General features: G+C 48.5%; 1 protein-coding gene across 8 annotated transcripts in view; it reads left to right on the top strand.

The window, feature by feature from the left end:
- The first annotated feature begins 18 nt into the window (after positions 1–18).
- PPP2R4 (protein phosphatase 2A activator, regulatory subunit 4) overlaps positions 19–10794 on the top strand; it is a 39588-nt gene continuing 28812 nt past the window's right edge. For 4 of the 8 annotated variants that reach the window (XM_011971186.1, XM_011971188.1, XM_011971184.1 and 1 more), the window contains exon 1: positions 455–772. In XM_011971186.1, the coding sequence (XP_011826576.1) occupies positions 742–772 (31 nt within the window). In that variant the 5' untranslated portion in view covers positions 455–741. Of the gene's footprint in view, positions 174–454; positions 773–828; positions 933–10794 lie in introns of those variants that run through there. The other 4 variants (XM_011971182.1, XM_011971181.1, XM_011971185.1 and 1 more) reach the window with 3 other exon arrangements.

Here is a 10794-nt window from a genome sequence, read left to right as displayed (position 1 = left end):
TGGCTGCGAGCTGGGGGCGGGGCCACGGCGGGTGCTGGGACAGAGGGGCGTGGCCGAGGGCGAGTCATTGGTTGGGAGGCCCCGCAAGGCGTTGAGACCTGTGGAGTAGGAAGGAGGAGGTCACCGTCCAGCTGTCTCTCCCCCGCCCCCGCGTGTCTTCTAAGCTGTTGGAGGTAGCGGTGTGCACCTCTCCAACTCCGTCTGGTGTTCTTGAGCGTAACTCTTAGAGTGGTAGGAAAACACAACCGTGTTGACCAGAGAATGTCCTCTCATATTCCTTGGATTAGGGTCACTACCACCCACAAAGATGACAGGTGGTACTCGGGGACAGGAGACTGCCCCGGAAAAACATGGCTGTGCACAACCCAAACTTGACGCCCCGCACAATCATGGCAGTCGCGGCGCCCGTCGTTCCGGCGGCCGTTAGCGGGCCTGACGCTTGGCGGCCGTTGGCGCGCATGCGCCCCGCGCGCCCCGCACTGACATGGCCGTCGCCCGAGTCCGCGCGTCCCCCGCGCGCCGGCCGTTAATGGGCATGCTCCCTGAGCGCCCCGCACCGATATGGCGGCCGTCGTCCCTGGGGTGACTTTAACTCTCGGTTTTCGGTTATAGCCGGCCGGCGCTCACTTGTCTTCAGGAAGCTCGGAGCCTTTGGTGGAGCCGGGGAGAGGAAGGGTGGGTGCAAGCGTGAAAGGCGAGAGGGGACTGCAGGCATCCGGGCCGGCTCCTGGCCGGAGCAAGATGGCTGAGGGCGAGCGGCAGCCGCCACCAGGTAAGGCCGGCGGGGCCAGGCCGGGCCGGGGTCGGGTAGGGTGAGGGCGGCGCCAGGTGTGGGAGGCTCAGGAGGGCGAGAGTCAGGACACGGAGGAGCTGGAGGGGCAAACGCTGAGGGGCCCCGAGGAGAAACTGAGTTGAATGGCCTTAGGGGAGAGGTGGGTGATGGGGCACCGCTGGGAGGGAAGCAGGGGCTGCAAAGGGTTGGTGATTGGGGCGCAACTCTGGGTTTTGTGGGAGTCTGGGCTGCCCGAATGCCGGGTGGGCAGCACCGTGGTCATAAGGGGGGCCTTTTGCCTCTTTGGGCAGCGCGTGCCTAAGTCAGCCGTGAACCTGGTGGGGAAGCTGCCAGGGAAGGGGGCGAAAGTGATTCCGGAGGCTGCCGTGTTTATTAGTCGCTGCTCAGGGGATGGGGTGGTGCTCAGTGGGCCGCGCCTGCCTCGCCCCCAGTTTCAGCTTCCGCGCCCTGCTCACCCCTCATCCTCCTCCTCTCTGGTTTCCGTGACTGAGAATGTATTGAGGGAAACTGCCCGTGGTGTCTAAACCCCTAATTTTAAAAGGCTGGTTGTGCAAGGAGGTTAGTCTCTCTCTGGCATCTCCTTCGGTAACTCTTATTTACACTGTAGCCTCTTTTTAGTTCATCTCAAATAACTGGGATGGAGGTGCTACGGAAGGATCTTCTTAGAGACCCCTTTCATGGAGAAGGAGGAGGCTGGACTGGCCATAGATAACTTTTACATTCCCGACAGAGAGGCAAATAGGTTGGCCCACCAAACACAGCTAATGTTTTGAAATCATTTGATATTCCTGCTATCCTGTCTCCAATTTTGTGGTCCCTGGGAAGATCTCAGGAGGGAGAAATGTTGAAAATCAAAAAAGGCATCCTCTCCATGCCCCACAAAAGAGATGAACAAAGAGCTGGGTTGTGTTTCTTAGGACATTCAAAACCAGACATTTTGTACAAAACCTCTGTGTGTGTGCCCTTAGAACAGGGGTGTCCAGTCTTTTGTCTTATCTAAGCCACACTGGAAGAAGAATTGTCTTGGGCCACACATAAAATACACTAACAGTAACTAACAAGAGCTGATGAGCTAAAAAAACGTCACAAAAAGAAAAAAGTCTCATACTGGTTTTGTGGGTTTTTTTTTTTTTTTTTGAGGCAGCGTCTCACTCTGTCCTCCAAGCTAGAGTGCAGTGGTGTGAACGCCTCCCGGGTTCAAGCGATTCCCCTGCCTCAGCCTCCTGAGTAGCTGGGACTACAAGCGTGCCACCATGCCCAGCTAATTTTTGTATTTTTATTAGAGACGGGATTTCACCATATTGGCCAGGCTGGTCTCGAACTCCTGACCTCGTGATCCACCTGCCTTGGCCTTCCAAAGTGCTGGGATTACAGGCATGAGCCACCGCGCCCAGGCATGAGCCACCGCGCCCAGCCGGTCTCGATCTCTTGACCTCGTGATCCGCCTGCCTTGGCCTTCCAAAGTGCTGGTGTTACAGGTGTGAACCACCACACCTGGCCTATGTTTTAAGAAAGTTTACAAATTTGTGTCCGGCTACATTCAAAGCTGCCCTGGGCTGCGGGTTGGACAAGCTTGCCTTGGAAGTTCTGGTAATGACTCTGGGCCGGGTGGCTCACACTTGTAATCCCAGCCCTTTGGGAAGCTGAGGCGGGCGGATCACTTGACGTCAGGAGTTTGAGACCAGCCATGGCCAACATGGCAAAACCCCGTCTCTACTCAAAACACAAAAATTAGCTGGGTGTGGTGGCATATGCCTGTGATCCCAGCTACTCGGGAGGCTGAGGCAGGAGAATCACTTGAACCCAGGAGGCGGAGGTTGCAGTGAGCCGAGATTGCGCCACTGCACTCCAGCCACTGGACCCCAGCCTGGGCGACAGAGCAAGCAAGACTCCATCTCCCAAAAAAAAAGTTCTAGTAATGATATCAGGAGAGAGGAGATATAAGGCAACCACTGTTATCAGTGAGATGAATGTGTCCCTTAGGATGAATGGGGGTGGAGAGTGGGAGGAGAGAGAACCTGTGTCCTGAAAGAGAGGAAGGCTCAGGGAGGTTATCCATGGCTGGAAAGAGCCAGGTCCCTGAACATGGTCCTTTTTTGAAATTTGAAACAACTTTTGGGAACAGCTGGAAAGAACTTCTTCTTTTTTGTTTTGTTTTTTTTTGACACAGAGTTTCGCTTTGTCACCTAGGCCGGGGTGCAGTGGTGCAATCTCAGCTCACTGCAACCTCCGCCTCCTGAGTTCATGCGATTCTCGTGCCTCAGCCTCCCGAGTTGCTGAGGCGTCCACCACCATGCCGGGCTAATTTTTTGTATTTTTAATAGAGATGAGATTTCGCCAAGTTGGCCAAGCTGGTCTCAAACTCCTGGCCTCAAGTGATCCGCTGCCTCAGCCACTCAGAGTGCTGGGATTACAGCCGTGAGCCACCGCGCCCGACCAAGAAAGTTCCTCTTAACTCAGTGTAATGATGAAAACTTTGGATTTTGGAGTCACACATATCTGGCTCTGCCTGGCAAGTCACAGCCTCTGTGAGCCTCAGTTACCTCTCTCTTTTTTAAAATTTCTTTTTTTTTTCTCCTAAGAAAAAAACCTGTTATTTCTTAAAATGAGACTACTATACTTTCTTCATAGAATTGTAGTATGTGTTCTATAAGAAAATGTGTGCAAAGCATGGGACATAGTGGGCAATCAGTAAATGCTGATTGCCCTTATCTTTTTCAAAGTTTCAAAGTTGTACAGGTTGAACATGTAGACCAGTTTCAAATGGCCGATGATAATGCTGTATATTATAGTCTTTGTTGGGGGGCTTAGAAAGGAACATTTCTAAAATTCTGAATGTTGATTTTATACTGTGAGGTTGTTGGGAATCCACTGTCCCTTGGAACTTTGTCAGAGACATAACCTGAGGCTGGAGAGACTGTGGGCGTGACCTCATTTATCATAGTCCTGCCTTTGAAGGCTTGTTTCTTTGATTTGGGATTGTGTGTTCTGGCAACTTCTGTCTGTTTCATCAGTAATTTGTTATAGTGCTTCCTGGTAAGGTAGCCTTTTCCCAAATATGGACTGGCCTGAAGGCTTTCTTCCTGTGAAATATACCTATTAAATAATGTCAGGAGTGCTGTCCCCCCCACCCCCCCCTTTTTTTTTGAGGCAGAATCTAACTCTGTTACCCAGGCTGGAGTGCAGTAGTGTGATCTTGGCTCAGTGCAACCTCCGAGGAGGCTGTCCCTTTGCAGAGAATGGTTATCTCACACGTACAAAAGGGCTGTATGTTCCCAAAGATTTTTTCCAAGTTGATTATTTGGAATGTGGGACTCATTTTCCCATAAAAGCAATGTGGTTGGGTTACTAGTCTGACCTACAAAGCTTTTTATTTGGCATCTTAGTTGAAGTGCCAATTTACTAATAGCAGGGGGCCTCAGTTTTGGGTTCTGGGAACAGAGCTTGCAGGACAGGTGGGAGGAGGAAGAGAGCTTCTGGTCTCTTTCTGGGGCCTTGGTTTGAGTTAGGCAGAGATTTGTCTTTCTCTAAATTCAGATTCTCTATCCTTCTCCTTAGGTCTCCAGGTCCCCTGGCACTTTTCCTCAGGACCTCTCCAGACAGACTCTGTTTCTCCAAATGTTACATGTTCCAGAAACTTCTTAGGTCCCTGTCCCTTTTTCTCCATGTAGCTGATATCAGCTAGGTTTTAGGAGGAAGGCAGGGGGACAAATTTATACCATGTTGTGAGTGACCGATAGTCCTTTACCCTTCCACTTTAGGGAGAGTTTGCATTTTTTTTTTTTTTTTTTTTTTGAGACGGAGTTTCGCTCTTGTTGCCCAGGCTGGAGTGCAATGGCGTGATCTTGGCTCACTGCAACCTCTGCCTCCCAGGTTCAAGTGATTCTCCTGCCTCAGCCTCCTGAGTAGCTGGGATTACAGGTGCCCACCACCACCGCCCGGCCAATTTTTTTGTATTTTTAGTAGAGACGGGCTTTCACCATGTTGGCCAGGCTTGGTCTCGATCTCCCGACCTCCGGTAATCCACCGCCTCAGCCTCCCAAAGTGCTGGGATTACAGGCCTGAGCCACCGCACCTGGCTGAGAGTTTGCATTTTTAAAGGCAATACTTACTAATCTAACACTTCTGCAGTTGTAGATTCAGGTCCACAACTCTGTATCCAAAACCCTCAGGGCCAGGTGTGTTTTGAAATTCACAGTTTTTCATATTTCAGAAGACAGCATCCCCTAAGCAAACACAATTATTTCAGCAAAATGTATAAATATCCTCACTAAATCAGATACACAAAGCCTGTAAACGTCTTCTTATCAGTTTAGATTTTATACCTAATGACCTTATGGTAAACTTAGTTTTTAAAAAATTGGGTTTTCAGAGCTTTATGGATTTTGGAATGATGAATAAAGGATTGAGGGCTTGTATTTCTCAGTATCACAAAGTGAAGGGAGTCCTACAATGTGGTTGAAGAGATATTCGGCTAGCAAGGGCACTTCTAGTAAGCAGTTGGCTTTGGCGTTAAGTTTGCCTCTAGGTCAGCACATGAAACTTCTCTGGGTTTTCCTTTCACACATCAACTGGAAAATATAGAAACTCTTGCTTTTTTCTGATTACAAAAGTACTATGTGCTTTTTTTGCTGTTGCTGTTTATTTTTGAGATAGGGTCTCACTCTGACACCTAGGCTGGAGTGCAGTGACATGATCATGACTCACTGTAGCCTCAACCTTCCAGACTCAAGTCATCCTCACACTGTAGCCTCCCAAGTAGCTGGGACTACAGTCACACATGCTGTCATGCCAGGCTAATTTTATTTTATTTTATTTCTGAGATGGAGTTTTGCTCTGTCGCCCAGGCTGGAGTGCAGTGGCACAATCTCGGCTCACTGCAACCTCTACCTCCTAGGTTCAAGCAATACTCCTGTCTCAGCCTCCTGAGTAGCTGGGATTACAGGCGCCTGCCACCATGCCTGGCTAATTTTTGTGTTTTTAGTAGAGATGGGGTTTCACCATGTTAGCCAGGCTGGTCTTGAACTCCTGGGCTCAAGTGATCCATCCGCCTTGGCCTCCCAAAGTATTGGGATTATAGGCATGAGCCACCGTGCCTGGCCTGTGCTTGTTTTTGAAAGTAATATGTAACTTAGAAGATGGAAGTCCTATATAAATCACGTCCCCTAGAAATGATCTTCAGTAACTTTGGTGTTTAATCTGTTACATTTTTGCAACACATGTACAGACCCAAGCATCTCTTAACAGGGACACATTCTGATAAATGTGACATTAGGTGATTTCCTCGTTGTGGGAACATCATAGAGTGTACTTGCACAAACCTAGATGGTATGTATTTTAAAATTTATTAATATATATATTTTTCATAGGAAAAACCAAATGTCCAAGCACCATTACTAAGCATCAGTCTTTTTCCCTACTTGATCTGCAATGTTAACATCAAGTGCCATGTATCAGGTTTCTATATACACTCCATTATAATCTATGGGACCATCATCGTATATGCTGTCTGTTGTTGACTGACCGAAACATTGTTACGCAGCATGTGATTATACTAATATGTATATGTGTGATTTATGTTAGTGTGTACAGTTCCTGTTTTGTAAGAATGGGATTTGACTTATATATAATAGTGCAGTTTTCTTTCTTCACTTTTTTTTTTTTAAATTTGGCTGTCTCTCCTATGTCAGCAATGTAGATTTCATTCTTTCTTTCTTTATTTTTTTGAGGCAGAGTCTCGTTTTGTTGCCCAGGCTGGAGTGCAATGCCACGATCTCTGCTCACTGCAACCTCCGCCTCCCGGGTTCAAGCGATTCTCCTGCCTCAGCTTCCTGAGTAGCTGAGATTACAGGTGTGTGCCACCATACCCGGCCAATTTTTTGTATTTTTAGTAGAGACAGGGTTTCACCACGTTGCCCAGGCTGATGTCGAACTCCTGAGCTTAGGCAATCGGCCTGCATCAGCCTCCCAAAGTGCTAGGATTACAGGCGTGAATCACTGTGCCCGCCACGTTCTTTATTTTTTATTATTATTATTTTTTGATACAGAGTCTCACTCTGTTGCCAGGGCTAGAGTGCAGTGCCACGATCATGGCTCACTGTGGCTTTGACCTCCTGGGCTCAGGCGATCCTCCTGCCCCAGCCTCCTGTGTAGCTAGGACCACAGGTGTGTGCCACCATGCCCAGCTGATTTTTTTTTTTTCGAGACAGTGTCTTGCTCTGTCCCTCAGGCTAGAGTGCAGTGGCACGATCTCGGCTCACTGCAGCCTGTGCCTGCTGGGTTCAAGTGATTCTTCTGCCTCAGCTTCGCGAGTAGCTGGGACTACAGGTGTGCGCTACCACGCCCGGCTAATTTTTTATATATTTTTAGTAGAGACAGGGTGTCACCGTGTTAGCCATTATGGTCTCGATCTCTTAACCTCATGATCCACCCACCTTGGCCTCCCAAAGTGCTAGGATTACAGGCATGAGCCGCCACGCCTGGCCACGCCTGGCTAATTTTTGTTATTTTTAGTAGAGACAGGGTTTTGCCATGTTGACCAGTCTGGTCTTGAACTCCTGAACTCAGGTGATCTGCCTGCCTCTGCCTCCCAAAGTGCTAGGATTACGGACATGAGCCACCTTGCCCGGCTAATTTTTAAATTATTTGTAGAGATGGGGGTCTCCCTGTGTTGCCTGGGCTGGTCTTGAACTCCTGGGCTCAAGCGATCCTCCTGCCTGGGCCTCCCAAAGTGCTAGGATTAAAAATGTGAGCCACTGTGCCTGGTCTAGATTTTATTTTTTCTACAAGTTATGAAAATTTCCACTATGTGGGCAAATAATTATTTATGCATCATCTTATCAACTGATATTTGGGTTGTTTCTAATTTTTTTTCAAGGCTGGGTCTTGCTTTGTCACCCAGGCTGGAGTGCAGCTCACTTCAGCCTCAGCCTCCTGGGCTCAAGTGATCCTCCCGCCTCAGCCGCTGAGTAACTAGGACTACAGGTGTGCACTACCACACCTGGCTAATTTTTGTATTTTTTGTAGAGATGGGGTTTGGCCATGTGGTCCAGGCTGGTTTCAAACTCCTGGACTCAAGCAATCTGCCTGCCTCAGCCTCCCAAAGTTTTGGGATTATAGGCGTAAGGCACTGTGCCTGGCCTATATTTTATTCTTTTTATAAGCTATGAAAATTTTTATTATGTGGGCATATCTTTTTTTCTTTCTTTTTTTTGAGACTGAGTCTTGCTGTGTTTCCCAGGCTGGAGTGCAGTGGCGTGATCTCGGCTCACTGTAACCTCTGCCTCCCGGGTTCAAGCAGTTCTCCTGCCTCAGTCTCCCAAGTAGCTGGGATTACAGCATGTGCCACCACACCCGGCTAATTTTTTGTATTTTTAGTAGAGATGGAATTTCGCTATGTTGGCCAGGCTGGTCTTGAACTCCTGGCCTCAAATGATCCACCTGTCTCGGCTTCCCAAAGTGTTGGGATTACAGGCGTGAGCCACCACACCCGGCTTCTTTTTTTTTTTTTTTTTTTTTAAGACAGAGTCTCACTTTGTCACCCAGGCTAGAGTGCAGTGGAACAATCCAGCTCACTGCAACCTCTGCCTCCCCAGTTCAAGCGATTCTCCTGCCTCAGCCTCCCAAGTAGCTGGGATTACAGGTGTGTGCTATCATGCCGGGCTAATTTTTGTATGTTTTAGTAGAGATGGGGTTTTACCACGTTTGCCAGGCTGGTCTGGAACTCCTGACCTCAAATGATCCGCTCGCCTCAGCCTCCCAAAGTTCTGGGATTACAGGTGTGAGTCACCGTGCCTGACCTGGGCATATCATTATTTACCGATTGTCTTATCAACTGTTATTTGGGTTGTTTCTTTTTTTTTTTTCCGAGATGGAGTCTTGCTCTGTCAGTCAGAGCTGGAGTGCAATGGCACGGTCTCAGCTCACTGCAACCTCCACCTCCTGGGTTCAAGCAATTCTCTTGCCTCAGCCTTCTGAGTAGCTGGGATTACAGGTGTGTGCCACCACACTTGGCTAATTTTTGTATTTTTAGTAGAGATGGGGTTTCACTTTGTTGGCCAGGCTGGTCTTGAACTCTTGATCTCGTGAACTGCCTACCTTGGCCTCCCAAAGTGCTGGGATTACAGGTGTGAGCCACCACGCCCAGCCTATTTGGGTTGTTTCTAATTTAAAAAAATTTTTTTTTTTGAGACAGAGTTTCACTCTTGTTGCCTAGGGTGGAGTGAGATGGCATGATCTTGGCTCACTCCAACCTCTGTCTCCCAGTTCAAGCAATTCTCCTGCCTCAGCCTCCCAAATAACTGGGATTACAGGCGTGCGCCACCACACCTGACTGATTTTATATTTTTAGTAGCAATGGGGTTTCACTGTGTTGGTCAGGCTCGTCTCCAACTCCTGACCTCAGGTGTGATCCACCTACTTCAGCCTCCCAAAGTGCTGGGATTGTGGGCATGAGCCACCGTGCCCTACCTAAGAAGTTTTCTGTTTTTTAAAGTAGAGATGGGTCTCGCTATGTTGCCCAGGTTGATGTCAAACTCCTGGACTCAAGTGATCCTTGCACCTGGAGCTCCCAAAGTGCTGAGATTACAGGTATGAGCCACTGTGCCCAACCTTTTTTTTTTTTTGGTGCATCAAGCACCTTTATGTATACCTTTGTCTGTTTCCGTGAGCACATCTGAAAGATAGATTCCTGTAAGTAGACCTGTTGACTCATTGTGTATATGCAGTGTTTTACTTCAAAAGGTGGTGCTGAGTTGTTCCCTTAGCAGGTCCTACCAACTAACCTTCCCACCCACAGAGCAGGAGAATTCTTGTTTCCTCTTCCTGGAATCAATGTCAGATGTCTTTTTCTGTGTTTTGTTTTGTTTTTAGTGGGACAGAGTCTTGTTCTGTTGTCCAGGCTGGAGTGCAGTGGTGTGATCTCAGCTCACTGCAACCTCCACCTCCTGTACTCAGGTGATCTCCTGCTTCAACCTCCCAAGTGGCTGGGACTACAGGTGCACAACCACACCCAGCTAATTTTTAATTTTTTTTTTTTGTAGAGATCGCATTTTGCCAGGTTGGCCAGGCTGGTCTTGTACTCCTGGCCTCAAGTGATCTGCCTGCTTTGGCCTCCCAAAGTGCTGGGATTAGGTTCTAGCCACCACGCTAGCCAGATATTTTTAATTTGCCAACCTTATCCAGGAAGAGAAGTCACATATAATTTTTGTGTCCGTGCTTATTCAGGAAGTTGACAATTTATTTGTTTATTGCAATTAGTGTTTTTTTTTGTTTTTTGTTTTGTTTTGAGAGGGAGTCTCGCTCTGTCGCCCAGGCTGAAGTGCAGTGTCGCAATCTCAGCTCACTGCAAGCTCCGCCTCCCGGGTTCATGCCATTCTCCTCCCTCAGCCTCCTTAGTAGCTGGGACCACAGGTGCTGGCCACCGTGCCTGGCTAATTTTTTTGTATTTTTTTAGTAGAGACGGGGTTTTACCATGTTAGCCAGGATGGTCTTGATCTTCTGACCTCGTGATCGACCTGCCTTGGCCTCCCAAAATGCTGGGATTACAGGCATGAGCCACCACGCCAGGCCTGTTTTTTTTCTTCTGTGAATTGCCTGTGTATGTCTGAAACATCAACTTAGTTTTATTTCTCTAACCGTCCTGCTGTGGTGGGGAGAGAGGGAAGGGAGGGCATGGTTATTGAAGGGATTGTCAATATTGTCCTTCTCTTTCCTCCCCAGAGTGAGGAAGGGTAGGAGGCTGGTGAGTTTGGCTTAACAAGACATTACTCTGTCCTGGAAGTATGTGCCTGGTTTGTGCGAGGGCTCAGGTCCTGGAGTCCTGGTTTAAAAGTGAGAGAGAGGCCAGACGTGGTGGCTCACACTTGTAATCCCAACACTTTGGGAGGCCAAGCTGGGCAGATCACCTGAGGTCAGGAGTTTGAGATCAGCCTGGCCAACATGGTGAAACCCCGTCTCTACTAAAAATGCAAAAATTAGCTGGGCATGGTGACACACGTCTG

Source organism: Mandrillus leucophaeus, unplaced genomic scaffold (assembly GCF_000951045.1).
Source record: "Mandrillus leucophaeus isolate KB7577 unplaced genomic scaffold, Mleu.le_1.0 Scaffold99, whole genome shotgun sequence".
In the NCBI taxonomy this organism is placed as follows: Eukaryota; Metazoa; Chordata; class Mammalia; order Primates; family Cercopithecidae; genus Mandrillus; species Mandrillus leucophaeus.
The sequence above is the reverse complement of the archived record's forward strand: the minus strand, read 5'-3'. Positions and strand labels throughout refer to the sequence as shown.